The 24,946-nt window shown below is 34.2% G+C and overlaps 2 protein-coding genes across 25 annotated transcripts in view; both read left to right on the forward strand.

Moving 5' to 3' along the window:
* The window catches only part of cpt1aa (carnitine palmitoyltransferase 1Aa (liver)), a 25,222-nt gene extending 8,204 nt beyond the window's left edge, over positions 1–17,018 (forward strand). For 3 of the 9 annotated variants that reach the window (XM_087259526.1, XM_087259525.1, XM_087259524.1), the window contains exons 9-19: positions 752–839; positions 2,387–2,582; positions 5,168–5,356; positions 5,454–5,559; positions 6,579–6,695; positions 7,632–7,796; positions 7,885–8,016; positions 8,116–8,268; positions 10,421–10,534; positions 10,623–10,715; positions 16,079–17,018. In XM_087259526.1, coding sequence (XP_087115652.1) covers positions 752–839; positions 2,387–2,582; positions 5,168–5,356; positions 5,454–5,559; positions 6,579–6,695; positions 7,632–7,796; positions 7,885–8,016; positions 8,116–8,268; positions 10,421–10,534; positions 10,623–10,715; positions 16,079–16,165 — 1,440 coding nt within the window. In that variant the 3' untranslated portion in view covers positions 16,166–17,018. Of the gene's footprint in view, positions 1–751; positions 1,284–2,386; positions 2,583–5,167; positions 5,357–5,453; positions 5,560–6,578; positions 6,696–7,631; positions 7,797–7,884; positions 8,017–8,115; positions 8,269–10,420; positions 10,535–10,622; positions 10,716–16,078 lie in introns of all 9 variants that reach the window. The other 6 variants (XM_087259529.1, XM_087259528.1, XM_087259527.1 and 3 more) reach the window with 3 other exon arrangements.
* Positions 17,019–19,485: 2,467 nt separating this feature from the next.
* LOC147836103 (uncharacterized) overlaps positions 19,486–24,946 on the forward strand; it is a 31,036-nt gene continuing 25,575 nt past the window's right edge. For 10 of the 16 annotated variants that reach the window (XR_015496186.1, XR_015496181.1, XR_015496182.1 and 7 more), the window contains exons 1-5: positions 19,486–19,552; positions 20,446–20,566; positions 23,489–23,542; positions 23,684–23,735; positions 24,546–24,600. The gene's annotated coding sequence lies outside the window, so the exon portion shown is untranslated. Of the gene's footprint in view, positions 19,553–20,445; positions 20,567–23,488; positions 23,543–23,683; positions 23,746–24,467; positions 24,601–24,946 lie in introns of those variants that run through there. The other 6 variants (XR_015496189.1, XR_015496187.1, XR_015496190.1 and 3 more) reach the window with 2 other exon arrangements.

Genomic DNA, 24,946 nt, shown 5'->3' on the forward strand with positions numbered 1-24,946 from the left:
ATTCCGTTTTCCGTAAATCAGGATGTGACGATTTTGTTCTCTTTGACTTGTTGGATGGAAACGCTGCTTCATTCGCACATATTTTATGCTATAATCTAGTTTGGTGCATAAAGTTAATCCACATTTCTGGATGAAAACATACCTAGTGACAGAAAACACCTTTAATTAATAACCTAAGAAAGCATTTAGGTCCCACCACAACGTTTTCTGTCATCGTTTTAGTTTACAGAGAAGCCAAAATGCCTTCATGCACGTGATTTAAATGATGCGGGAGGCGATCTCTTTGCAATTGTTATAAACGTTGGATAACAACAAGTTCAAAAAAAGTAAATAATTAGCGGGTCACAAGCGTCGGTTGGGATCTATGATCCGTTACACCCCTAGTTTTTATTATAGAAGAGTTTTTATAATATGTCTGTAAATTAAATTTTCTGTTTTTGACATAGTAATAGCTGATAAACTCAAAACTCTCTCCTAATCAGCTAATATTGAGCAATCAGGTAGATTAGTGAGCTGATTTACAATTTTGCCATGATAAAGAAAAATAAAATGAGATAATATTATTATATATTTTTTTACCTTCATAGCCATAAAATAAGTAATTACACTGTAATAACTCTTCTGTCCTTTATCACAAGTGATTAATTGCATATATCATCCATAGGCTGTCACTATGGAGACTGTTCCCTCAATTTAATGTTGTGAATGTTTTTGTTTCATGCCTCCTGATCATGTGGTCATAACGGTGCAGGTTTTTGCACTATCAAACAGCGTTCCACTCTGTTCTGCTCAATGGGAACGGCTATTTAATACAAGCCGCATCCCAGGAAAGGAGAGGGGTAAGAATAGCCAGTCTGTGCACCATAGCCTAACTTCTGCCTACTACACTGGTCATGTGTCATCGGTTCATTTTGATTAGACCTGTTCTTATGCATGCTTACTGGCAGTTTGTTGTTATGCACAAATCATGTGATGACAAGCTGGTGACACAGAGCTGTGCTGCATAAAATCCCTCTCCATTCATTCCATTCCCTTACATTATATTTTTTGACCGTAGGATCCCAACCAGTCATCTTGTGCCCTAATGATCACATACTCTCTCCATTTTGCCCAGCAGTGACCTTTTTCACATCCTGTAGAGTGTCTCACCAAGTCCTCCCTCCATCTTTTATTTGACCTCTTCCTCTCTGCTTCGCAGCTTATGCTTCAAAACACCATCCCCATGTGCTCGTCCCAGTATGAGCGTATGTTCAACACCAGTCGCATCCCAGGCATAGAAACAGGTACTGAACATGACACAGTTTTCAAAGTGCCAGAATCAAGATACAGGCCAAAGCACTTCCAATTCTGCTTTCCATTTCGCTTATAATTTAATCTGCAAGAAGACAGATAAGCTTATGATTGCTGATGGAAATACTTCAAAGGTGTCAGTGGGTTGTTTTGGAAATATAGTAATATATGCAACGATTATAGATTTTGGTTGTATGATTAGAGTCGGAGAAATAATCATTGTTTCATGGTTATCCCCATTATTATGCTTTCATTAACTTTATAACTACTAGTTCAGAAAATCACATAAAAACTTTATATTTTAAAGTGTTTTTTGTTCCTACTTAGTAACCAAATAATAATATAATAATACATAATAATACAGCACAAAATAATAATAATAAATAAACAGTAGTTCATTACTTTTTAGACTTAAAAAATGAATAAAACTCAAAATAAGTGAAAGACGTTTTTGGTTTTTCAACATAAGTATTAGTTTTACATTGAAAAACTGTCACGTCTTTTTAATTTTACCTACAAAAAAACAATGAAGTTTAACTAAAAAAAACATTATTGCATATCTACTTAAATATATCATTTTTACTGAGCAGTGGCAATTGTACATCAGCAGTTTGTATGTTTTTTTTCCCCCCCAATAAACACCTGGATGGTACTGTCTGTTTGGCTGTGTTCAGAAAACCTGTTTCTTTTTTTGTTTTGTTTGCCTCTAGTGGTACATTATACACACACTTCACCTTTAACCTTCACCTTAGTTGCTCCCTTTATTGTTTGCATTGTTTTATTAAGCTTTAGAATTGTTTTATGTCTTTTGGGGTTGGTAAGTTTTTCCTAAATGCCTTAAAATCATATTATTTTCAATTTAGCAATGCAGTTGTGCAGCTTCAAATTTTAATATTAAGTGTATTCAAACTGAATCGTACCCTAATTCATATATAACAATTTACCAACCCCAAATGTATTCGTAATCATTATGTTTAACATTTTTGACCCACTGCCTGCCAGCAAAATTGATTTTAGCATCTTAACATACCCGATGTCAAATGTTTTACACAATATAGTTATATAGTGCTTGTTTTCTTTGTCCACCTGAACACAGACTCAGTACAGCACGTGTCTGACAGCAGGCATATAGTGGTGTATCACCGGGGCCGTTACTTTAAAGTATGGATGTTTTATGATGGCCGGTTACTCCTGCCAAGAGAGATTGAGCAGCAGATGGAGAGGATCCTGGCCGACACGTCCGAGCCTCAGCCTGGAGAGGAAACCCTGGCCGCCCTCACCGCAGGGGACAGGTACTCACAAGACCCACAAAAGCAGAAGTCACTACCGCTTTCCTGCCATTCATTTGTCCGATCGCATGTAACTGCTACAGAACTTCAAGGGAAAGTAGCTAAAGTAACTGTAAACAACAGTCTAAAGAAAATAAAGTAAAATGTAACCAGTTGTACAAAAATATGTATTATTGTTATTATTGGCTAAAAAGTAAGGGAATACATTTCAGGCACTTGTAATGCAATTGCCTTAATTACTGTAATAAATTCAGCAGCTTTCTATTTTTCAACGAAAAGTAACATTTATCAGTATAATTGAACATGATAAATTCATTTAGTTGAAAATATAAAGATATATTCTTTTATTTTAAAATTATATTTTAGAAATTTTATTATAAAATTATAAGAATGTTTGACTTATCAGACAATTGCACCATTTAAGATACAATAAAATAAGCAATGTACTAATATATGGTATAATACTTTTGACAATTTTTTATACATATAAAGTTTACCCTTTTTAAAGTAAAAATATAAAACTTAAAGGTCCTCAAATTATCTCAAATTTAAAGAATTTAAGTAGTTATATTTCTTTTGTATATGCACTGATTTTACAGGGTGTCTGCGGGGTCTTAAAAAGTATTAAATGTTGATAAATCAATGTCGAGAAATTTAAGGCCCTTAAAAAGTATTAAAGTATTAAATGTTATTTTACAAGGTATTCAATTTTATATCATATATACATTGATTATGCAATTTATGGTTATATGCTAAAGTTTGGCTGAATTAAATCTGTGAATATCAGGATGCCGTGTAGTTTATGAAATCAATCAAATCCTGCTAGATTTGACATCATGCTGCTTTGTTTATTGCAGTAACCAAGGCAACGCCATTATTTCTGTAGTCCTATAGGCGCCACATGCTGAATTACCCAGATTTAATAGATTTTTATTCAGTATATGTATAATGTTTTAGTTTTGGATTAGTTTTTTACATTAATATTTAGTAAATAAACTAAGTTAAAATCTCGCCAGTGTTTCGGGGTTAAAACCTAATGTGGTAATGAGGTCCTAAAATGTCTGGAAAGAGTCTCAAAAAGGTCTTAAAAGGTATTGAGTTTCACTTTCTGATTCCTGTGTATATACTCTGTTATATGTATTTAAAGTAGTATTGAGTCAAGTAAATAAATTATTTATTGAGTAGTTATGTTATGTTACTTTTTTAGTCATGGTAATTAGAAAAGTCATTTAAATACAAAATTAATTGATGTAATTAACTATGAACTTTTTTTTTTTTTTTTAAGAAATTTAAACACTGGTGCAAAGTTTGAAATGAGGTCCTCCTAATTAACCCTTCACCAAGACCCGCCCTTCTTAGTTACTATTGCTACGCCTGTCAAGCTGTCGTGCCTGACACGTCTATTACAATATGTATGTGCCAGTGTCAGATATTCCCAGGGATATAATATTCAATGTTGACGAACAGGTGAGATATCTGAGAAAGCCAGACAAAAAAGGACTGCAGTATGCATTACAGGGGTGTATTCAGCACATAAAACGCAACAGATTAGAAAATAATTTAATCAAAATTAAAGCTTAGGCCTAGCCTAGCCTCATACGCTGACCATTCAACAGCTTGGTTTATGCACAGCAGAACAGGTAAAATTTTAAATAATCTAAAAAAAACTAATTAAACCGTGATTTCTCTTTTTTTTTTAAAGCCTGATAGATTATTTGTTGTGCAATGAATATCATCACAAACCGATGAGGAAACACACATGGGCAGCGCTTCTACATAATTCATTCTCAGAAAGAACAGCCAGAAAGGGGAAATTGATGGATTTGTGCTGAATATTAGCATCATTGACCCAAAACAATGTACAGTATCTACAACTCTCAGTATGTTTGTATGTTTTTATCCAGTTTCTATTCTAATTTGCAGTTAAATGGAATAAATAAATAAATTAAAATGTGAATCAAAGTATAAATAGCAGAAGTGAACAAAAAGATTTTCCCTACCAGCAAATATTAATTTGACACCAAATATAAAAGCAGACACCAACCCGCTATAACGCCATCAAAATCTTCAAAAAATGACAAAAACATAGGCGATCTGTAGCTCTGACATGGGCACGAGGGATATAAATTACTGAAAAACAGCTGCGGGTGTAGTATATTGATCGCATGTGCTCAGGTTGTGATCACATCTCAGTTTTGTTCTGTTGACATTTAATCCCAATAATCGTAGCTTGAAACAGATGGAACTATGACTAGATTGTGCTGCTTTTACAGCCCCTCGTAAAGTTTGATCCATGCTGGCATTTCTCCCTTTGGGTTTTAGGTTTTGAAAAGGGAAAAAAATAATCCACCACCCTGTCCAAACTTTTAGGATAGCGGGTGTCAGATTTGCACAATCCACATGCACAATGCTTTGACTCGTTTCTCTCAACCGAAAGCTTGACAGACTGACTGCGCATAGCTACGGTTGGTATATGGCAGTTTTCGGTGTGGCTTAGCGAAGGGTCAAAAATTGTTTCCTTTTTTCAACTGTTACTTGTCATAACAACACAATAGTTTAACCTGTGTTATTTTCTGTGTCTGCCAAAGAGTGCCATGGGCTTGTGCCCGCAATGCCTACTTGCGACATGGCACGAATAAGAAGAGTCTGGATTCTGTGGAGAAGGCAGCTTTTTTTGTTACACTGGATGACACAGAGCAGAGATTTGATCAGAAAAACCCTGTGGAGTCTCTGGACCGTTATGCTAAATCACTGCTCCATGGCAAGTGTTATGACAGGTAAGGAAGACACCAGAGAGATATTAGGATATTTTTTTTTCTTCCATTTTCAAGTTGCCAGGTCTACATGTACATTTTTATGACCATTTTTCATCAGGTGGTTTGATAAGTCCATAAACTTGATCATCTTCAAGAATGGAACAATGGGTCTTAATGCAGAACACAGTTGGGCTGATGCTCCAATCGTCGGCCACCTCTGGGAGGTACGCATGCATACATTAACGACATTCAGATCAGTGAGGAAATAATTGTTTTGTACAACAAAGATGTGTTAAAGGTTAAAATAATGTTTGTTAGATTTTAGTAAGAGTATTGTTAGTTTTAAACTTATCTATTAGCTAGTGCTAGTACTCCAAAACATCATCTTTATCAGATATAAACCTAATATTAACATTCAAAGCTTGCACTTTGTCGCTTCCGTCTAAATGGAAGATATTTTGAGTATGTTGGAAGCCTGTAACAGTTGTTATGGATGAATGGTCAGGTTTGCACCATTCTTCAAACTATCTTCTTTTGTGTTCACCAGAACAAATAAATCTTAGTCACACTTTTAATGTACAACTCATGCTGTTAACAAACCATTAACTAAGACTTTTTGCTTAATAAACTACTAATTAGCTGCTAATATTAAAGCATGTACTATTACTAATAGTAAAGTAGTAGTTGAGTTTGGGTATTTGGTTAGATGATAAAGTATTTTATTTTACATCCCTAATGTTATTTTATAGTGCTTACAAACAGTCAATATCTCAATAATATGCATGAAATAAGCCAGTTGTGAATTGTTACTTAAACTAATGTGTTAGCAAAAACTCAAACTGGTTTTGAACAAATCAAGGAAAGGGAACAAGACAATGCCATAAGTTTGATATAAGGATGATAGTTGCATTGAAGGGGATAGTTGTTGCAATTTAAAATAATTTCGTATTTAGACTTAATACATTTAAATTTATGTTATAGCAGACGCTATTTACATTTATAGCAGACACTTTTATCCAAAGCGACTTACAAATGAGGACAAGGAAGCAATTTACACAACTATTAGAGCAACAATGAATAAGTGCTATAGTACTACTTATTGCTACAAAGCAAGTGCTATAGTACTTATATAATAGCAGTTATAGTTGGTGGATATAGTTTGTACAGCCTCTTAATCATGATTTGCTACACCTAAATGTTATGATTGTTGCTAATATACATCTTAATTACATTTTTCATCAAGCAAGTACTCTCGATGGACCCTGTGAAACTGGGCTACACAGAAGATGGTCACTGTAAAGGAGAACCTCACGCTAATCTACCTGGACCTCAGAGGTTGCAGTGGAACATCCCAACTGAGGTTTGTGTATGCTAATTTCAGTTGTAAATGTGCTGATTACTGTTTTTTCCTGACATAAAGATGCCTGTTTAGGCATTAGATGGTGTAAGATTTTCTAGTTCTAAACATTAAGGCCTCCATTTGTCTTCTGAACACAAAGTTAAGATATTTTCGATGAAAACCCAGGAGCTCCATCTTCCTCCATAGATATTAGGGGCCCTGACTCATCTAAAGTCCAAAAAGGTACCATAAACCATAATCAAAACATTTCATGTGTCTTCAGTGGTTCACATAAAAAGAACAACTTTATTCAACAGTTTCTTCTGAAGAAACTGTTGAATTATTTTTGTTGCATATGCGCACAAGAGTATTCTTGTAGCTTGACAATATTCTGATTGAATCACTGAAGGTATATAGTTTTTTTGTATTTTTCTGGACTTTGATCTAGTCAGACTGTTGCTATCTATGGAGGATGAGGGAGCTCTCAGATTTAAGGTCTCAGGGGTACGGAATGATATGAGAGTTAGTAATTAATAACATAATTTCCTTTTTTTTATTAGGTTACTATTTTTATGTTGGTTTTAAAAATCTAATTCAACTTTAATCAGTTGTTAAACATTAACTAGAAAATGATTACCTGCTAAGGTCTTATCTTCAGATGAGTTTAATTAACTTATGCTAACAAAGCCTTCTTGTAAAGAATTGACAAACAATAGGCTGGAGAAATCAGAATGATTTTAAACTGGATCTCAGGCATGTCATTGACTAATATTAAAACATAGGTCATATTAAAGTGATTAAAATATAATGCATATGGCGGAATTTTTTTGAAACGTTCTGAAAGTTCAAATAATAGTTAATCACAGTATTTTGATGTTTCTACTGTAATAATATCACAACACATCACCTGCCTGTTAATTTGACGTTCTTTTTGTTGTGCTTTTTATTTCATGGCAGTGCCAAACTATGATCACCAACTCTCTGTCTGTGGCCGAGGCCTTGGCTGATGATGTGGACTCTCACATCATCCCCTTCAGTGACTTTGGTAAGGGCTTGATCAAGAAGTGCAGGACCAGTCCAGATGCCTTCATCCAGCTCGCACTGCAGCTGGCACACTATAGGGTAGGCCGTCCTATCTTTGAACTTCGGAAGCACACGATATTGTGAAATATGCCACCTTCTTGCTACATATTTATTTTTTATTGTACAGGACAAAGGAAAGTTTTGCTTGACCTACGAGGCGTCCATGACCCGTTTGTTCAGAGAAGGTCGTACTGAAACTGTGCGGTCTTGCACTACAGAGTCCTGTGCTTTTGTTCGTGCCATGAACAGCAATCATACGGTAACTTGTCAAAAGTATCCTTTAAAAATCATAGAGGAGGGGTTAAAGTATAGCAGCGCAGATATGGCATAGTAACTGTTTTTGTTTTGCTTATTGTAGAGAGAACAAAAGCTTCAGTTACTGAAAAATGCTGCTGAGAAACACCAGCAGATGTACAGACTGGCGATGACTGGTCATGGCATTGATCGGCATCTCTTTTGCCTTTATGTGGTGTTAAAGTACCTTGGACAGGACTCTCCTTTCCTCAAAGAGGTGTGTTTTTAATCAGTGGTTCAGAAATTTATGAATGAGTATGTCTAATAATATTTTTTCTTCAAAAAAAGTCTTATTTGTTTTATTTTGGCTAGAATAAAAGGATTTTATTTTTAAACAAAATTCTAAGGACAAAATTATTAGCCCCTTTAAGCTATGTATTATTTCGATAGTCTACAGAACAACCCATCATTATACAATAACTTGCCTAATTACCCTAACCTGCCTAGTTAACCTAATTAACCTAGTTAAGCCTTCAAATGTCACTTTAAGCTGTATAGAAGTGTCTTGAAAAATATCTAGTCAAATATTATGTACTGTCACATTGACAGATAAAATAAATCAGTTATCATAACTATTATGTTTAGAAATGTGTTGAAAAAAATCTTTCCGTTATTCTAAATGACTCCCAGGGGCCTGTTTCAGAAAGGAGGTTAACTGAAAACTCAGAGTATTTTAACCCTGAAATGAGAGAAACTCTGGGTTTTCCGTTTCAAAATGGCAGGTTTGTTAAACTCGAGAAATCAGGGTAAGTCAAGCCTGTTTCTGAAAGAGAGTTAACTTTAACTCAGAGTCAGTTACTGTAGTAACTTACTCTGTGAATCTAACCTGGTCAGAAGCAGGTTTTATTCTCTAAACTCAGAGTTTCTGTCGGTCTCCTCCCCTTTTTTAAAGATGAAGCGGTATTTCTCGCCTTAGCCTTACGTTTTCACCTATTTTAATGCTCATTTTGGATACGTGCATAAAAACGATTGATAGAAATGTCATGATGCACATAACTTTTTAAAATATGCATAAAAAACGCATATAACTGAGTAGGATAAACTTTTATTCGATAGAAAATGTGCGCATAAACTATGATGGAAACACTTTTACTGAACAAATTACAGTATGTACATTAAAAAAAAGATCATGATCATATGATAATGAAAATGTGTGTAAATGGAGGCTGAGAACACTGTAACACGTCTTAAATATTGTTTTAGTCATTCTAAAATGCCTTAACTGTTTCAGTATTAGTGTATATTATTAATTACCTCCGAACGTCTGGTGCGTGTCAAGAGTCTCCGCATCTCATGGCTTCAGACGCCCCCACGTGTTCATTGTGTTTCAGCATTGTCTTCTGACATCGAGGCGCAAGTACATTAATTAGGCTAAATAAAGAATTAATTGACACAGCTTCTTCTACCACAGTAAATTCTGTTTTTACTGTTGATATTTGGTGCCAGTTAAATCAGGAAGTGACAATTTATTTCTCTTTGACTCGTTGGATGGAATTTTATTCGCATCTTTTATGCAATATTCCAGTTTTGCACATAAATTTATGTAATATATTTGGATGGAAACATAGCTATTGCCTACATTTTAGTCACACACAGAAGAACTGTACTAGAATGGCTTATGCTTTTTTAATAAATAATTAAATTAAATTCACCTTCGACATGCATGTAACTAGATTAATGGGATTATTATTCTTTCTAAAAATTATTTTAGTACTGCTTACCTTCTAAATGTTATATTAACCTCTATCACTTGATCAATAAAAATGGCAGACACACAAGTGCACTGTTAAATCATTTAAAACTAATAAATGTATAAAAGAAAGTTTAGAAAAAAATATATAAACTTCACAAATTACATTACTTATTTTATTATACTTAAATATTTAAATACTTGAAAAGTTAAATTAGGCATTATCTTGAGCGGCTGTTTTCCCACGCTAACTGGTTGATGGCTGCTTCTTTTCAAATATATACACTCATATTTGCTATAACTTTGCATGAGAACATCAAGTTCAGCTGGAGAAAGAAATGCTGATCTCTTTTATAAGATATTGCCATAGTCCCTCGTAATGTCTGCGCTCCACTGATAATGCCTTTTTATAGTCACGGTGCGCGCGCTTAACTCTGAGTTGGTCTACTCGAAGTTGATTGACCCAACTCAGATCAGCTGTTCTGAAACCGAAAACTCTGAGTTTTTAATCTCTCGGTAAATCAACTCAGAGTTCAAGTTTAAACTCTGAGTTGTTTGAACCTCCTTACTGAAACAGGCCCCAGGTCATTTGCTTTTTGTTGAAACAGATCATGTGATGATAAAAATGTGTATGAATGGACAAACTAGCAGGCTGAGCACATCTGAAATGTTGTTGCAGGTGCTGTCAGAGCCTTGGAGACTGTCCACCAGTCAGACTCCTCTACAGCAGGGGGAGCTGTTTGACCTGGTCAAAAACCCAGAGTATGTGACCAGCGGAGGAGGCTTTGGACCTGTGAGTCTTTCATAGATGACGTAATCCTGCAAATTTAAAAATCATGGTGAAATGAAGAACAATGTTTATTCTATTTTTTTCCTGATAGGTTGCAGATGATGGTTATGGTGTGGCTTATGTGATTGTTGGAGAAAAACTCATCAATTTCCACATCTCTTCCAAACGTTCCAGTCCAGAGACTGTGAGTACACACACTAGTGCTGCTCCCTTTTTATTAGTAGCCGTTTCGTCCACATATTCTTTTGAATATTGAACACCAAATCACTTTGTCATAACTAGGCCCACATAAAATTCTGCAGATTTGCAGCCCATCATTGATTCTGTTTATTTACTTTTGTAAATGTATATTTATTCACTATAATTATTGACTAATATGAAAATGTTCATCTGATTTATTTACAATACAGTTTGTAAAGTAATATTTTCTGCCTTTTGGTAGATATATTTTATAGAAGACTTGCTTTGTTTACCAAGTAAAGTGGATTTAATTGGAGTTGCATTGTAAACATTAAATACAAGTTTAAAAGGTATTACTTTTTAGTTCATATATTAAGGTTTTAGTTATGATACTCGCAAAATCATTTCACATAAATCTGCAGATTTTTAACAAAATTTCTTCGCAGAAATAACAAAGAATGTCTCCAGATCTTGTCTGGCTCTTGTCATAACCTTAAAATGCAGATAGAAAAAGCTTGAGCTCAATATAGGCAGATACTTGAGCATAACATGAGCATAACTATGATGGAAATTAATAATTTGCACATAAACAAAACTCTATATGACTTAAAAATATCATGTGATTGGTCTGGTAGTTAGTTTATGCCGAGTTCAGACTGCATGATATTCAAACTAGTCGTGTCACAGATGTTTTCACACTGCATGACTATCTGGGCTAGCGTTTCGTCGCTGCTTTGTTTACACTGCAAGATGTATCGGTGACAGGGACTTTCACATTGCATGACTTCACTATAGGAAGAATCGCCGACAACGTCGTCCAAACTACGTTTCACAGCCAAAAACACGTAGTATATCTTTTGTTATTTACTACATAATGAGAAAAAGCCTTTAATGGGGTAAAACATGTACATATTTGTTCACCTGGGTTTAAAGGGAATTAGCCATTTCTCCTTAACGTTGATAATAAACTAATTTCTTTCTGTATTAAACGTCAAACAGACACGGTTGCTCCTGTGTCCTGTCAAACCTCCACTAGTTTTTCCTCCATTTTGTGGGTCCAAATAAACCGAAAAAGAGCGCTTTAAACTTCTCCCACAGCCTCCCGCTGGCCTGCAGCAGTTATACATACATACACACACACACACGCAAGTGAATGCTGCTCTCTCATTGGCTGTAGACGATGGCTGATGTTATTTTCAGTCAAAACTCAATTCACACGGCATGATTTGAATCGCTGACAGCTCCAGATATTTAGCACGCCAAATATCTCGCAGGCATCGGCAACTCATCGGCGATTCTCTCAGATCACGTCTTTGATAGTTCATACTGTGTGACTGTCACTCACGTGCACGAGCACCGATTTGCCTGTGATTTTAGGCATTTGTCGGCGATTACTCAAAACCTGTCGGCGACCCGAAATCGTGGCTAAAATCACGCAGTCTGAACTAGGCATTAGCTATCCAGGTTGTTGCTAGAAGGGATACAGCTGCGGTTAGAAGACGTTAACAATAATTATTTATATTATTTATTAAATTATAGTATTCACCTCATTAATTAATTATATTTTAATTTAATAATATTTATATATTTTTATATTATATATTTACGTCTACCCCTACCCAAAACCCAACCACCACAGTAATGTAAAAACAGTAATTATACTAAGTATTATTACCAATTAAACATTATTTTATTAAGGCCTACCCCCTCCCCAACCCTTTGAGTAATGTGAAAGTATGAATTATTTTTATATTATAGTGTCGCTATAGTATATAGTGTAAGTATGCTGTATTGCAGTGCGTATCCGCAGCTATATCCCATCTAGATCTAACCGGCTATCCACTAATTGCATGCCCAATATTAAGGTGTTTTTGAAGAGCTGAAGTCTGTAATGATATTGGCTTGTCTCCTAATACTGTCCACACTGTGACTTTTATTACATTCCAAAATACTTACTTGGTTGTGCTTTATTTTAAAGTGTGTGTACTTAATGTGTAATAACAGATTATGATCGTCATACCCCATATGTAGAAAACAATATTGAGAGCATTTATACTTCTGGATTCTGTCAGTACTGCTCTGCAATAACACTTTCGAAAGACTAGCAGGCAGTGAGATTTCCATTTTCAGCTATGTTGAGGTTTTTTTTTTTTGCCCATGTTTGGAGTTTACACTGGAAATGCGTGTGATGCTGCTGTAGAAGTATTTAAACTCAGACTTGGGGGTAAAAGTGACATGCTTAAGAATTTTAATCATTAAAAAATATTTAAGTATCCATCTGGACCTCCTTCACAGGACTCGTTAAAAAGGCCTCCACTCTACCATGCCACATATATATATATATATATATATATATATATATATATATATATATATATATATATACCATGCCAGCCAATCACAGATCTTGTGCTCTGCATCTTCAAAATTTTTGGTTGCGTTTTTTTAGAGGTGCTTGTCATGGTGTGACATGAAGACCGTCACTGTGCGAAGACTACGCAGAAGTGTATTTAAGTCGTTTTTTGGGAAATAGCTCCACGATATTTAAACAGTTGGGTTTTACCTTTTTTTTTAATCCATTCAATATTAATTTCTTTATTTCAATCCGCTATTTTATTATTACACCAGAGTGAAAGTATAGTTCCTAGCCATATCGTCCTAGATTAAAACAACTTTTCATTCTCTGTTGGTCATACTCACTCAAAGAGATATTTAGCAAAGTGTCACCAGGAAAACTGTAGAATTTATTGAATTTCTGTATTCACTTGTTTTGTTTTTAGTTGTATATTTATTTGTGACATGTTTGTGCCATGAAAGTAGCATGAATTGTCACGATCCCCAAAATAATAAATAAATAAAGGTAAGATCCAAAATGTAAGGTCTTTACTTACCGGTGGAAAAGGTAAACAGTGCAAAAACAGTACAAAAGAAAAAAGAAAAGATACCGGTGCTGTATAGAAGAGCAGGTAAAATCCAAATCTAAGTAGCTCTCCAGATAACAGCTAGAAGTCCCACAGAGCAAACACACAGAGCATGCTTACGAGACAGAGAGAAATAATGGTCACTGATAATGAACTGACAATGATACAAACACCTAGGGCCCTATCATACACCCGGCACAGTAGGGCGCAAGACGCGTTTCCACGACACGTTGCTATTTTCAGACCAACGCAACCTTAATTTTTGTGTTTTCCGCCAAGTTGTTTAAACAGCAAACCCATTTGTGCCTCTTTGTGGACTTATTGGGTGTTTCGATCTAGAAAGGAGGTGTGTTAAGGCGCATTTTTGGCGTGTTGCTATTTTGAGGAGCTAAAATAGACTAAGTAATAGACCGGCTAAAAGTCCCACGCAGAGCAGGTTAGTTGTGCACCTTGCGTACACATTGCTTAAAACACGAAGGATGTAGAGCATTACACAGATATCTTTACAAATGAAAAAGAATTAAAGTTTTTCTACATAAATATAAAAACCACTGCCTCCATGCTTCACTTCGGGGGGCTTTTTTTCAGTTTATTTATGATAATTTGCTTTTGTTTAATGTTATTATTTGCAGTATTATTTATTATATGCATATTTATATTTGTTTTATCAAAAACAACATTAGATTTGTCCACCTGTCAGGTTTTAGAGCATATGGGGCACAGCATGTGTATGTGGATATAACTCAGTTGTTTAAACACGCTCTGTTATTATTGGTCATTTATTCATTTGCTAGAAATAAGAACTGAATTTAGAAATAATTTTAAAAGAAATCTTTGTGCTTAAACAAAATTTATTATGTATAGGCTAATGGATGTCTGTGCGAACAACACGTTTCCCAATCAATGCAAGAGAGAAAGTAAAAGTAAAGGTCGATTAAAGGAGGCTGTTCATTATCCTTGCCCTGTAGATGCTCTGTTTAACTGTTTTCTCGCAAGAAATGCTCAGTTTTCCCACTTACAAAGTCTGCCATGTAAATAGTAAATGCACCATGGCATGAGGCAACTGACTCTTAGAGAATGGAAGATGAGACACTGATTGGTTTATTCTCAAAACGCACCTATACCTCATCAAGAGAATAAGCTCAACCCTGTTAGACCATGCGCTGCGGCACAGAGCTGATTTTTCCATCATTAAAAAAGCAAACGGGGATACTGACATGCCCTTAATGCTTTTGCACCCTGCGCTTCAGACTTTGTCTAGATTGTTAAAATAGAGCCCCTAGTGTTCAGAAATCGGCATGATAATTAGCCACAGATCGGCAAAACAATCAAGCATGTAACCAAATAGCACCAACAAGCCACTAAAACACACGCGACTGAAACAAAACTAAACCATACATGCAAACCCACAACCGTGACCTAAATAGTTGATGACATGGCATTAAATTAAAATATATGATACTAGACAATGTAACTACAAACGAGTAACGCATTGAATATGAAAATTAGCTAATCTCGTATATAAAGGAATATATAATTTTATTTATTTATTTATTTTTGACAGAGAGAGAGGCTAATGGTCTAATCTGCTTCAATTTATTCAATTCCATGATTTATGCCAAGCTAAGCTCAAAGTGTTCCCGCCAGACCCGGAGGACGGCGAAATGGATTAAAAAAATGCTAGAACTGTTTAACGCTAGTAAAATGAGCCTATTTCCAAAGAAAGTGCAGTGTTTTCTTAAGAAAGTACTGGCTTATATATGATAACTTACAGGGGTTAAGGTTAGGTTTAGGGATTGTTCCTAATTATTACGCAGTTTAATTACTGTGATAATAAATATTATGTATATTTAGAACAGGACTGTAAAATAATGTACTACCACAGACAAAACACAAACTGTAAAAAAAAATTGAGTTTCTTGGTTGCTTTAACTTCAGCAAAATGTAAAACTATGAATTATTTTGACCCAGATTCCAATAAAGTGATGATTTTCCAGTCCTGAGACCTATGACAACTGCACAAGCAAAATGAAAATGTGCTTTTTCTTCTCAAATGCTTGTAGTGATCATTTAAACTCGCAACTTTGGATTAATGCTAGGGTGTGCAGTATTTAACATCTTTTATTTTCTAAATGAAGAAATATTAAGTTGTTTAAAGAATAATTATCTTGAAACGGAGACTTGCTGCCACCTACTGGCAATTTTACTGTCATGTTTTACATATCTGTGGCAGACCTAAACCAGCCAATGTTCTACCTCACAAATGCACTCCTATACATTTTGTCTAATTGCTTTTTTCAGAAAATCCCCAAAACTAGTTTGCAAACCCCTGATTTTTTTTTTTTTTTTTTTTTTTTTTTTTTTACTGTTCTGTTTTTTTTTTTAAAGCTTGGCTGATTGTTCCCTTAATTTATTGCTTTTTCCTTTCCCTCCTATATTTCTTCAGGATTCTCATCGCTTCGGAAACAATATCAGACGCGCAATGATTGACATGTTGGATCTGTTTCAGCTTGACAAAAAAGACCCAAAGTGATCAGAATGATGAAAGGATTGTGCTTTTAATAACTCATGTCAGCTTAATTGTATATCAGCACTGTTGAGCGAAGCTTGATTATTGGTTTTCTTCTTTTTTCTGCTTGTGTAGTCTTGTTTGTTTGCATGTGTCTGTGAGATGCAGCATATGACGGAGATAAGTAGGGAGGGAGTGCGAGATCTCTTTCTGTCGTTGCAGAATATGTGCTGGTGCCTTAACATGTGTCTTAACCGAACAGTTCAATGCAGGTGATCGAAAGTAAAACCGCATTTCATTACCAGGACACACTTTCACTTTCAGGTCTCAGTAGTTTACTGAGATGGACACACACTTCAATACGTGACATTGACTTGAAAAGATGTCAAGAAGCACAGTAATTCACTTGGCAAAACGGAGCTCCCATGTTGCATTTTGATAGTTTGCGGTTTTCCAAATTCAGTATTATGAATGAAGGGAAATAAGAGATTATGAATGTGAAGTATATGTTTTTGAATACTCAAAGTGTGCAGTCTTTGAAAATGAATGTTGGTCATTTAAACCGGCCTATTTTTATTGGTTGATATTGTTTAGATTCTGCATTGAAAGGTCTGTTTTAATGAGGGATGTGTTAATGCTTAGCAGATGCTTTATCCTATTAATTGTACATTTCATTTTTTTATTTGAGTTCTTTTTTTTTGTGTTCATCATATTTGATGTTCGCTTTCGAGTGTTGTATACTGTAATGATTTTGGAAATCATTGTTAAAAACTGATTTGAGACTCAGTTATTTATGTTTAAGGGGTGTCATTGCAAAGTACACTTCAGAAATTTAGGAAAAGCATTAAACATATAATAAACAAATGAATACTGTAAACTCTCATTTTGTCCTCAATTCTTCAAGGGTAGTTTGTAATAGATTGTTGACAATTTCTTTGACTAAACCGAATTAAGGAAATTTCTCATTTTATTTCCACTCACATTTGTTGTATTGCTATTTTGTCTGAAAATCACTTTATTTATAGGCCATTAAGGCCATCTCTTCTATATGGGCTGCATACATTGAGTTGTTATTGTGTAAATTGATTACTATTGTTAATAAAGTAAAGCATAAAGTAAAATGTTGCTTACCATTTCCCGTACTTAAACTGTGTAAACCCAACTTGGAAGGTGCAGTATGTAAATTTGACACCCAGTGGTTGAACTAGGTATTGCATTCTTGGATTAAAACAAAGATAAGCGCAGGTTGCCAGATTGACAACAAACAGGAGCGAGTCTGACTATTGAGCCTAAAGGCTGATTTAAATCATGTTCATTATAAAAGCAAAAGCACACAATAGAGGGAATGCTCTCCATGTTAAAAGCAGTGTTTGTCCTAACCAAGACCTCATGTCAATATATATTTGGAACAGCTTCTATTTCTTGCAGCTGCACAACAGAAAACTGACAATGATCACCTCAGGTACACCTCATGTGCTTTATTTAATGTTAAATGATAAAAATGTGACTTCTATTGTCATTCTACTGAAAGCAGCAGCAGGTAGTTCACCTCAGATCTTGAAAATAAAATAAACTATTTGAAATTAAACTTCAGAACTGTCTAAGGACTCAAAACCAACACATATCAGTGATTCAGCTTCTACATTTAATAATGTTAAAGAGATTTAATATGTATTAACTAAATTTTAAACCTTTAAGCTTATAAACTATTTCGTTGGAGTGCAGTGAGTGCACTATTCTGTGCGTCTGAATGGCTGTATTTCAATCGTATTTCGGTCGTATTTTGGTCACAGGTGCATAGTTTTAGTGCCTTTCTGAATGAATGAAAGAGAGAGCGAGCCAGCCAGAGGTTTCCACCAAGGCAACCCGGGGTGCTAAAACATAATTGGCTAAACTGACATTGGTTGGATTAAAAAAACAATAACAGACCAACGTGTAACGCACACTTTCAAAGCAGAATATCTGAATTCAGCATTGTTTTTTCAGATAAACAACAATGTTCTCTTAGCATTACAGTATTTTATGCTTTTGAAGAGTTCAGCAACTTTAAGTTGATCCAACCCAATATTTATAATAACACATAGTTTGTTTACCTACATTTAATTCAACGTGTTTAGTCACTTTTTTAAGTAAAGCCAACTAATTGTTTTAAAAGCAACAAGTTTGCTCACTTTAAGTGAAGTCAACTAATCATTTTCCTCAGTGCAGATAGCATGAACTACTGTGATCAACAGTTGAAGGAAAAAAAAATCTGAAAGAAAAGTCTCTTCAAAATTGCAATTCAACAGTTTAGGACAACGGTTTCGATCAACATCAAATATTTAAAAGATAACAGTTGTAATTTTAGTGTTCTGCTATTGTGATTTGGGTAAGGTTAGCTGGGTTTCTGCAGGTTTCACCATGTTAAATTGAACACATTTTAAGATCATTATGAATTACATTTTAGCAGGGCTAAATGTTAAGGATGTTTTTTTTTTGAATATTCCAGTTAGGAAATATTTTCACTTGCCTTATCAAAAAATTATCAATTTAATATTATTATTATTATTATTATTATTATCGGTTTTTGAAATTAATTTTAAATATATCCATTTACAAACCCTATTACCTGTACCAAGAATAAAACAAAACATATTTGCCAATTATTTTAGTCTACAATAATGATAATTTATTAATGAAAAATATAGGTCAGGTTATTATCCTCAGCATTAAATAAATACTATAAAAAGTGAATGGATTATTGGTCATTATGGCTGTTAATGGCAGGATTGAGTAGCTGTGCATGAACAAAGGAAAACTAAGACCTGTTAGAAAAGGATTTAGGACCGACAACACAGTAGTTTAAGGCCTAATATTTAGCTTTTGGCAACGAAGTGGCGCAGTAGGTAGAGCTGTCTCCGTACAGCAAGAAGGTCGCTGGTTCGAGCCTCGGCTTGGTCAGTTGGCATTTCTGTGTGGAGTTTGCATGTTCTCCCTGCGTTCGCGTGGGTTTCCCCACAGTACAAAGACATGCAGTTCATGTGAATTGGGTAGGCTAAATTGTGTGTGTGTGTGTATGTGTGTGTGTGTGTGTTGAATAAGTTGATATTAAAAATGGTTTAAATGATGATTATTCATTACAATGACCTAAATGATAATTATAAGACTTATTTCAAAAGTTCACATTGTTATTTTGTTATTATTACACTTGGTGTGCTTTTTATGACCTTTACAAATATGGTCTTGTAAACCATGATGTGTATGTGTGATCTTTGAACAGCGCCTCTGTAGGCGGAACTTGGTACTGCACTTCTATACACACTCGCGCCAAATCTTACACAATTTCGCGCCATACATTCAATCGCGGGAAAACGTCCCTCAGACTGTGGACGTGACAGTCGCGCTTCAAGCAGTGAAACTCACATCAAACAAGTAAGTCATTTGTTTTTAATACTTTGTACATTATTTATTATTATATGTACTGTATTATTCCACTTGCTATTCAAAATAGCAAGTTTATTTATATATTTATATCCGGCGCGTACTGTTTTAGACAATAATAATTAGTGACTGGGAACAGAAGATGAGAACAAATAAACGTTAGAAATAGGTGTTTGTAATGGCAGCATCAGACGTAGTTCTTCAAAATGTGTATTTGCTAATAATAGCACGCGCTCGGCCTGTATCTGGCTCGGAAGCGCCGGTGTCGATTTAACCCAGAACCGGGCAGAGCTCACTCCTCCGCGATAAACAATTCGCCGTCTGATTCCATGAGATGTAACGTTATGAAAGATGCACTATGTACTTTGTGATTTTTTTTCTACACATACTTTTATGTGAGAAGCAATGACCATTCGAATATGGTATAAATAACATGGTAACAAGGTATATTAAACATAAATATGACGTAGAAACAATTTACTAAACTTGAATTATTAAGCATGATTGAACAAAATGTTTGAATTTAGTAATGTAAATGTGTGGTTTTATTTTTTCTAATGTTTTTTGTGATAAACTTGTGTTAAGTTAAACTGTACATTTGAATAAATGAACTTTTATTATGAAAAGAGGTTAACTTACCCTAGTTAAATAACTTTATTTGATCAAATTGTCAAAATAGTGCACTACTAACTTATATTTTGTTAAATGGTTTGAAATGTGATAACTGTATTATGAAATTTGATAACTATATCACTATTTTGTTCTGTTTTGGTCTTCTTTAGAGAATTTTGCACTACGTCACATATATTAATACTGCTTTGCATATGTGGTATTGTATTGATATTATAAACTGTGAAGTTTAACCTTATATAATATTTTAACAGTGAATGAATGGTGGTAAGAGTCAAAGCAGAGGATTAAATCATTTGAAAGATGCTGCTCATCATGTGAGGTTGGGGAAGGATAAAGACATGCTTATGTGGAGGTACATCAGTGACATCAAAGGTACCAAAGTTTTGTACATGTTTTTTCTTACTGCAGGTAGTCCCCAGTTAATGTTTCATTATAAGCATAGTGTATAAAATGTTAAGATGCAAAAAGGAGTTTAATTTAACACAAAAAATTAAGTCATGAATGATGATTTGATGACATGACAATATAAATGTCAACAAATAACATTTAAATAATAATCATAATAATAAAAAGAAATGTCCTAATTGAAAACCACACTTTAAAATGTTAATGTTTAATTTAAGAGTCTAAAAAATGCTAATATTAATGATTTCCATATTAGTGAAAAGTTAAAACTATTAAAGATTGTACACTATCCAGGGCCTGATTAACCAATGGCTAATAACACACATTGATGGAATAAGCCACAAATTCTTTACACAAATTTTTACACAAATTTTGTCAGACAAGTGATGTCTGACCGACAGAGACAACATAACTAAATAGCGCCAGTGGTGTAGCTTGTAATGCACATAGCAACATGTTTTGACGCGATTGATCATCAACTCGAGTTCTAATATACCGTCTGCTGAACTTATTCTTGTTTTTTTTTCTCCCCATTGCATATCAGATGGGAAATACATTTATTTTTAGGAAACATTTAAAAAAAAATTAAAATAATGCAAATGTTAAATAAAGTCACAAGTGCCTCGTGTGTTTTGATGATGTTTATCTTATTTCTCTAAAGAGTTATTTTAAATATATAATAAAGTTATTTTCAAATGTTAGCAACATCTTAATAGAATTCATTTTTATTTATTTTTTTGTGACGTTAGTCACTAGGGGTGTAACGGATCACTGTTGATCCGTGATCGATACGGATCACAACCCACGGTTCAGAATGTGCGTAACCCGTAGATTAATAACTTTTTTTGAACTTGTAGGTTAATCCAACAGTTATAACAATCGCAGAGAGATCGCCTCACGTGTCATTCAAATTGCATGAATGAAAGCATTTTGGCTTCCCTGTAAAATATAACGATGACATTGTGGGACCTACCTAAATGCTTTTGGCTTTTGGTGTTTTTTGTCACTGTTTGTTTAGCCTGCATTAATGCATTCATTATGGTAAGAATAAAATCACTGTTTAATGAAACAAGATGCTGGTGAAAGCAACTACATTGTGTAACCAACAGATGGCGACAAACAAACATCAAAATTATGTCATTGAATAGGTTTTCAAATATAATACACCTACAGTATAATGAAACATGAAGTTTTGTGTGTGAATTGTTGAATCATTAATTGAAGATAAATATATGTTGTACAAGATTTCTATATATTTTGCATTATCAGCAACAGTAGCAAAGATCATATTTCATATTGAATACTTTTTTATTTTATTTCCTGATTTTAATTTTTTATTAAAATTACAGGTTCTATTTTCTGTTTGTTAAAAGCAATGTTTTATGCAGTAACATTTTTGTATAAATGGAAAGCAAATTGTCTCCTCCCTTTTTTGCTGATCCAAAAAATGGTCCGATCCATAACTCAAAAAACGTAGAGTGATCCGAACTGCAGATTTTGGATCCGTTACACCACTATTAGTCGCCCTTTCCCAAACCCTGATTAGCCTGTCGATTATCATTTGCCACAACTAGCGCTACTTGACCCATATTCTCCTACCTCATGGCTCTGTTTGAAGAGCATTTAATTGGTTGCCAATGCCTTAATAAAGGGTGCCTCCCTCTCTTTAAAAACATTTTTTTTTAGAAACTAGGCATTTCCTCTTAGCAAATAGTCAATATCATATATTATTATTATCATTGTATTTAAATTGTCAGAAAATGTCACCATGTATAAAAAGCAAGCAGATTTTTTCCTTTCCTTCTTTACTTTTTAACTAAACAGCATGCTCTAATTGGTGAAGTGCATGTAAGTTTTGAAATAACCTGCACTGAATTGAGCGGACTGTTGTGTAGTATTTGCCGTAGATCAAAATGAGTGGACAAGTGGATTTGGCAATCACAAGAGAAAAAGAGGAGAGGGTGCATCTTTATTGAGGCATGTTTCATGTATTCACTCCTTCAAACAGACCCATGATGAGGAGAATGAGGGTATAGAAGACGTTATGGTAATGTTATGTGCAAGCTAGCATTAACCAGGCGGAGGATGCCAATGGCAGTGCAGACTGGATTCATTGTGTGTCTGAGGGCGTACTTGCACTATACAGTTGCCATGAACCAGGCTGAAGCATGCTTTTCCCCGCTTCCGTCTCCCCCTACGGCCTGCACTCACATTGCATTCGGGCCGGGGCACTCTTATGTCATCGAACATGTGCTGTTCAGTAAGCTCTCTCGCAAAGCACAGTGGAGAATAGTAGTAAATACCTTTTAAAATATATATTTTAGTACTGCTTCAGTTAACTTGAACAAGTGTACTTATACTATCAATTTTCACAAATTTTATTAATAAATTTTAAATGCTTAAAAAATAAGTTAAATCTTTGTAGACTATATATATATATATATATATATATATATATATATATATATATATATATATAATTAAAAAAAAAAATGTGGGCAATATATTATAGATTCGTTTTGAAAAAAATGTATTCTATTCTTATTTTTTTTAATACAGACCTCTTGAGTTCTTAATCCGGGCCTGACACTATCAAATAGTAAAGTATTATATAATTGTTTTGGGCCAGTTGCCTGTACAGTGTACTTTTTGTGCACTATTAAACCAACATAATGATTTTTTTCAATGATTTAGTTTCTTCTGTATCAGTTTTCACTGTTTGTCCAGAAGAGTTTGTGACGCATACTCTGTGGAGTCAGTGTTCATGTGTTGACAGAACTGTTTTTATTTGGCAGAGTTACAATTTTAATCTTGTATAAAAAAAGTACCTTGTGTTTAATTTTAAAACATTGTTCTGCACGATATCACAACATACAATTGTAATTTTAGAGTGTGTCATGTGGAGGAGTTGACCTCTCCTGTAACAAACATGAAAAAGCAAAGGTAGGGTATATTGGATTTTATTTTAAAAATTGGCATATTTTGAACTGTATGTAGTATTAAATATAATGTTTAATAATGTCTGTTTAGCACACACTTGAGTTGTTTTAGCTTTATTTTCTGTGTTTTGATTATGTTTTTCAGTCTCTTCATGAGCCATTATCTTTGAATTCTGAACAGAGTGAGCTTCAAAGAGGTTTGTCTATGTAATTGTCTTCTAAATGTTGATCTGAAGAGATATTTTCTTATTGTTCCTGTATCTGTGCAGTTATTTTTATATAATAATACATTTAATATGGGTGTAGTGATACATTATTATATTGAGAATCGCAATATAACAATTCAAATTTTTTTCTTTAGATTAGCCTCTATTCACACGGTGAGTATTATGCGTAAGATTAAACGTTTACACAGTGGCAGTATAAACTACTGTTGTTAAATAATGAAAATAATGCAAGTTGAAATCTGATGATGACAAATGCCTGATTATACCAGTGAAAATAATCTATTTGCATGTGGATTATAAGAGAGTGCAAGCATACATCTAACACTCATCTTCAGAATTTTGAATTTGTATTCTGATGTCATCTCTGTCCTGTGCATTAAAGACCAATTTAAAGTTTAACATGCCAGATCTATGCAAAATTGAGCAATTTAACCATTACTAGGCCTACACATTATAATAATATTGTTTTTACCACATTTGAGAAATAACTAATATTAATAATATTTAAAGCTTTTTTTTATAGCTTACAATATTGAGATATCAAGAGAAACAATGTCAAGATTGCTGACCTAGCAATAGGCTATTGTTTTAATATCTGTGTGTTTGCTCATGGTTTATGGGGACCAAGTATGTCTACTGAATGTGACTTAACAGTAGGCTATTGTTTTGTTAAATCTGTTTATTCATGGTTTATGAGGACATGGTTTGTTATGCGAGACTTAAAGCTTTCAGTAAGTGAATGTCATGTTTTCTTCATCTTTCTTTGCTTCTCTCTTTCAGTACCTCCATGAGCCCGTCGCTTTGACAAACACAAACAGAGTTGTTTTCTACAGAGGTTTGTTAATTCTTTTGTCAAGCTAATTTGACACTCCTTAAAGGCATGGTTCACCCAAAAATAAACATTTACTCACTATTAATTTACCCTCAAGTGTTTCAAACCTTTATGGGTTTCTTTTTTTCTGTTTAATAAAACAAATGAGATACTTTGAAAAAAGATGGAAACATGTAACCATTGACTTACATGATAGAAAACACAAATAATATGAAAGTCAATGGTTACAGGTTTCCACCGTTTTTCAAAGTATCTTCTTTTGTGTTTAACAGAAAAAAGAAACTCTTAAAGGTTTGGAACACTTGAGGGTAAATTAAAAGTGAGTAAATGTTCATTTTTGTGTGAATCA

This window comes from Danio rerio, chromosome 7 (genome assembly GCF_052040795.2).
Source record: "Danio rerio strain M-AB ecotype USA chromosome 7, GRCz13ab, whole genome shotgun sequence".
Lineage (NCBI taxonomy): Eukaryota > Metazoa > Chordata > Actinopteri > Cypriniformes > Danionidae > Danio > Danio rerio.